The sequence below is a fragment of the Rhinopithecus bieti genome, unplaced genomic scaffold (genome assembly GCF_001698545.2).
Source record: "Rhinopithecus bieti isolate Rb0 unplaced genomic scaffold, ASM169854v2 scaffold_12070, whole genome shotgun sequence".
In the NCBI taxonomy this organism is placed as follows: domain Eukaryota; kingdom Metazoa; phylum Chordata; class Mammalia; order Primates; family Cercopithecidae; genus Rhinopithecus; species Rhinopithecus bieti.
In genome coordinates this window covers 2294611-2299468 of record NW_016807449.1, presented here as the reverse complement: position 1 = coordinate 2299468, position 4858 = coordinate 2294611, and the positions used below count along the sequence as shown (strand labels likewise).

Sequence of the window (4858 nt, the reverse complement as noted above, 5' to 3'; positions counted from 1 at the left end):
GAGTAGCTGGGATTACAGGCGCCGCCACCACGCCCGGCTAATTTATTTTTGTATTTTTAGTAGAGAAGGGGTTTCACCGTATTAGTCAGGATGGTCTTGATCTCCTGACCTCGTGATCCGCCCGCCTCAGCCTCCCAAAGTGCTGGGATTACAGGCGTGAGCCACTGCTATTTATTTATTTTTTGAGACAGAGTCTCACTCTGTCGCCCGGGCTGGAATACAGTGGCACGATCTCGGCTCACTGCAACCTCTGCCTCCCGGGTTCAAGTGATTCTCCCGCCTCCCAAGTAGCTGAGACTACAGGCACTCGCCACTATGCCTGGCTAATTGCTGGTTTTTTTTTTTTTTAGTAGAGATGGGGTTTCCCCATATTGGCCAGGCTGGTCTCAAACTCCTGACTTCGTGTGATCTGCCTGCCTCAGCCACCCCAAGTGGTGGGATTACAGGAGTGAGTCACCGCGCCCCACTGTTCACTCTCTTAAATCACCTGTTGGTAACAGATGTGAACTTGTTGACAAGAGCCTTGGGCCTCATTCCTCTCAACTTGGGCTGTTAAGGGAGAGGAAATTCCCTAACCCCTGGATCAAATGCCTTTCCCTACCATCTGGAAGTTTTGCTTGGAAGGAACTGAGCATTGTAGCTACAGAGCATAGGTCCAGCCTGAAGCCCCTGATCAGTAACAGTCCTCATCGCGGAGGAAGCAGGTGCTTAGCAACAAGCCCGCAGATGTGCTGACCCCTCTCTCTCCTCATCTCAGGGTTCCCAGTTTGTGGAGTGGGCCTCAGCAGGAAACCTCAAACCGGTGTGGGCGAACAGGGGCTGCCTGCGGGCCTGGGACCAGGAGACCGAGGGGGCAGGCCCGGAGCTAGGGCTGCGATCAGCGCGGACCAAGGCCCTGTGGCTGCCTATGGGGGACTAATGCCTGAGCGCCACCTGCTGCATTTTGGACACCTCAGACCAAGGGGAAATGCACCCCCGTAAACACCTGGGACTTTCCCCTTCTGTGGGGAATAAATAAAGTCTCTGACAAACCCTAGCTATGCTTCTGTGAGAAGCATAAAGTCTTCCAATAAAGTCTCTGACAAACCCTAGCTATGCTTCTGTAAGAAGAAAGGGTGTAACAACTTCTGGCAGATACGAGGCTTTTTTTTTTTTTTGAGACGGAGTCTCGCTCTGTCGCCCAAACTGGAGTGCAGTGGCCGGATCTCAGCTCACTGCAAGCTCAGCCTTTCGGGTTCACGCCATTCTCCTGCCTCAGCCTCCCAAGTAGCTGGGACTACAGGCTCCCGCCACCTCGCCCAGCTAGTTTTTTGTATTTTTTAGTAGAGACGGGGTTTCACCGGGTTAACCAGGATGGTCTCGATCTCCTGACCTTGTGATCCACCTGTCTCAGCCTCCCTTTTTTTTTTTTTTTTTTGAGACAAGTTCTGGCTCTGTCACCCAGGCTGGAGTGCAGTGGCACAATCTCAGTCCACTGCAGCCTCAACCTCTGGGGCTCAAGGGATCCTCATGCCTCAGTCTCACATGTAGCTGGGGCAACAGACATGCGCCACCACACCTGGCTCAAGGCCATTTTAGTTCTGAGGTTGAGCAGCTCAGGAGCTGGCTCCAGCACAATGCTGTGTTTGTGAAACAGAGAAAGGGGACCCCCGAGGACCCCGGACGGGGCCTTAGGACTCTCATATCTTCTTGTCTTCTCCATCTGGCAGCTCTTGCTCTCTGATTTTCTCTGCCTTTTCATGTCCCCAGAATCCATACGCAGTAAAGGAGCTCTCTGGAATAAAATTAAAGTCCTCCTATATGACTTTTGTCAATTTCCATGATATAAATGCTCCCACTGTGCCAGATTTCAAGGTACAGGTGATTAAACAACTGGCTGAGAGATCCTGAATTTTTTTGTTGTTGTTGGGTTTTGTTTTTTTTTTTTTTTTTTTTTTTTTTTTTTTTTTGAGACGGAGTCTCACTCTGTTGCCCAGGCTGGAGTGCAATGGCGCCATCTCAGCTCACTGCAAGCTCCGCCTCCCGGGTTCACGCCATTCGCCTGCCTCAGCCTCCCGAGTAGCTGGGACTACAGGCGTCTGCCACCACACCCGGCTAGTTTTTTGTATTTTTAGTAGAGATGGGGTTTCACCATGTTAGCCAGGATGGTCTTGATCTGACCTTGTGATCCGCCCGCCTCGGCCTCCCAAAGTGCTGGGATTACAAGCGTGAGCCACCGCGCCCAGCCGAGATCCTAAATTGTTAACAGGTCAGCTCCCTTGAGCCAATATGAGCCGCTTCAGCACACCACTGCCTTAGGATTCTGGTTATGGGTGGGTTTTTTTGGTTTGTGTTTTGTTTTTGAGACAAGAGTCTCTCTCTGTCACCTAGGCTGGAGTGCAGCGGCACCATCTTGGCTCACTGCAACCTCCACCTCCCGGGTTCAAGCGATTCTCCTGCTTCATCCTCCAGAGTAGCTAGAATTACAGGCTTGCCCACCACACCCAGCTAATTTTTTGTATTTTTAGTAGAAACAGGGTTTCACCATGTTGGCCAGGCAGTTTTCAAACTCCTGACCTCAAGCGGTCCGCCTGTCTCAGTCTCCCAAAGTGCTAGGATTACAGGCTTAAGCCACCGCACATGCCTGTTGATTTTTTAAATAAAGCGTCTTGCTCTGTTTTTCAGGCTGTAGTACAGTGGGGCAGTCACAGCTCGACTTGGGCTCAATCCTCCCACCTCAGCCTCCTGAGTAGCTCAGACCACAGACACGCACCACCATGCCTGGCTAATTTTTTTTTTTTTTAAATAGGCACGGTCTACCTATGTTGCCCAGGCTGGTCTTGAATTCCTGGCCTCAAGCGATCCTCTCACCTCAGTCTTTCAAAGTGTGGGACTACAGGCGTCAGCCACCACACCTGAAGTAGAACTCTTTTTGATGTAAGAAACCCACTCTTACTAGTTTAAGATAAAAGGGGAGTTTTCAGAGGCCAGGCTTGGTGACTCAAGCCTGAAATCCCAACACTTTGGGAGGCTGAAGTGGGTGGATCACCTGAGGTCAGGAGTTTGAGAGCAGCCTGGCCAACATAGTGAAACCCTGTCTGTATAAAAAATACAAAAATTAGCTGGGTGTGGTGGCGGACACCTGTAATCCCAGTTACTCAGGAGACTGAGGCAGGAGAATCACTCGAACCAGGAGGCAGAAGTTGCAGTGAGCTGAGATCACACCACTTCACTCTAGTCTGGGCACAGAGCCAGACTGCCGTCCATCTCAAAAAAAAAAAAAAAAGGGAAGGGGTTTTCGCGACTGGGGCGTGGCAGTTTCACACCTGTAATCCCAGGCACTTTTGGGAGGAGCTGAGGGCAGGTGGATCACTTGAGGTGCAGAAGTTCGAGACCGAGCCCCTGGGCAACATGGTGAAATCCCATCTCTGGCCGACGCGCAGGTGGTCTCAAGTCCTGTAATCGCCAGCAGCTTTGGGAGCCGAGACGGGCGGAATCAGCGAGTCAGGAGACTTGAGACCATCCTGGCTAACACGGTGAAACCCCGTCTCGTACTAAAAACTACAAAAACTAGCCGGGCGACGTGGCGCGGGCCTGTAGTCCCCAGCTACTCGGGAGGCTGAGGCAGGAGAATGGCAGTGAAACCGGAGCCCGGGAGCTTGCAGTGAGCTGAGATCCAGCCACAGCACTCCACCTGGGTGACAGAGCGAAGACTCCCGTCTCAAAAAAAAAGAAAAAAAAAAAAAAAGAAATCCCATCTCTACTAAAATTATAAAATTAGCCAGGCATGGTGGCAGCACCTGAAATCCCAGCTATTTGGGAGGTGGAGACAGGAGAATCTCTTGAACCCAGGTGGCAAAGGCGGAGCTTGCAGTGAGCCAAGATCATGCCACTGCACTCCAGCCTGGACAACACAGCGAGACTCGGTCTCAAAAGAAGGAAAAAAAAAGGAAGAGAGAGAGAGGAGTCTTCGGGAAGGCCACAGAGATTCCCTGGAGGCGGTAGGGCAGCAGGGCAGGACACACATTGAGGGGCCCCAGGACTTGGTCAGGAAGGACCTAGAGCAGGTTCTTTGTCCATGGGCCACATGAGCTGTTGGGGCTTGTATCTCTGCCTCTCTAGCCAGATGGAAGGTCTGACCATTCGGTGCGACAAGGCAGCTAACCCAGGCTGAACAGGAAGTGAGGCAGGCAGAGGGATCAGGGAAGGGAAATGGATGGTGAAGGCCACGATAGGCGAGGCTTTGCTGCAGTAACACACAACCCCCGAATCTGCGTGGGCCACAACCACAACTTTAGTTTGTTGCTTACACTCCCTGTGCTCATCCAGAGCTGGCAGGATCCCTGTACTCCTCTGAGTGGCACAGGAAACTTGGCTGATAGAGGCACTCTCTCCACGCATCCTCCACCATCCATTCCCCAGACCCTTAGACTTCCATTTAGAAGTGACACCTGTCACCTCCACCCTCATGTGATTGGCCAAAGTGAGTGTGGCCATGTCCGAGTTCCCCAGGATGGGGCCTCAAATCCTCCTGCAGGGAAGAGGGGCCAGCAGATGTTTGAGGACAGTCTGCCACGGATCGGATGGGTAAGCAAAAGATTCAGGCCAGGTGTGGTGGGTCACACCTGTAATCCCAGCACATTGGGAGGCCGAGGCAGGCAGATCACCTGAGGTCAGGAGTTCAAGATCAGCCTGGCCAATATGGTGAAACCTCGTCTCTACTAAAAATACAAAAATTAGCTGGGCGTGATGGCGCGCACCTGTAATTCCAGCTACTCAGGAGGCTGAGGCATAAGAATTGCTTGAACCCGGGAGGTGGACGTAGCAGTGAGATGAGATTGTGCCACTGCACTCCAGCCTGGGCAACAGAGTGAGACCC

At 52.2% G+C, this 4858-nt stretch overlaps 1 protein-coding gene across 1 annotated transcript in view; it reads left to right on the top strand.

Moving 5' to 3' along the window:
- Positions 1–1091, top strand: part of ALDH16A1 (aldehyde dehydrogenase 16 family member A1) — a 23093-nt gene extending 22002 nt beyond the window's left edge. The window contains exon 16 of the mRNA XM_017882035.1: positions 713–1091. Coding sequence (XP_017737524.1) covers positions 713–919 — 207 coding nt within the window. The 3' untranslated portion in view covers positions 920–1091. The remainder of the gene's footprint in view (positions 1–712) is intronic.
- Positions 1092–4858: the final 3767 nt, after the last annotated feature.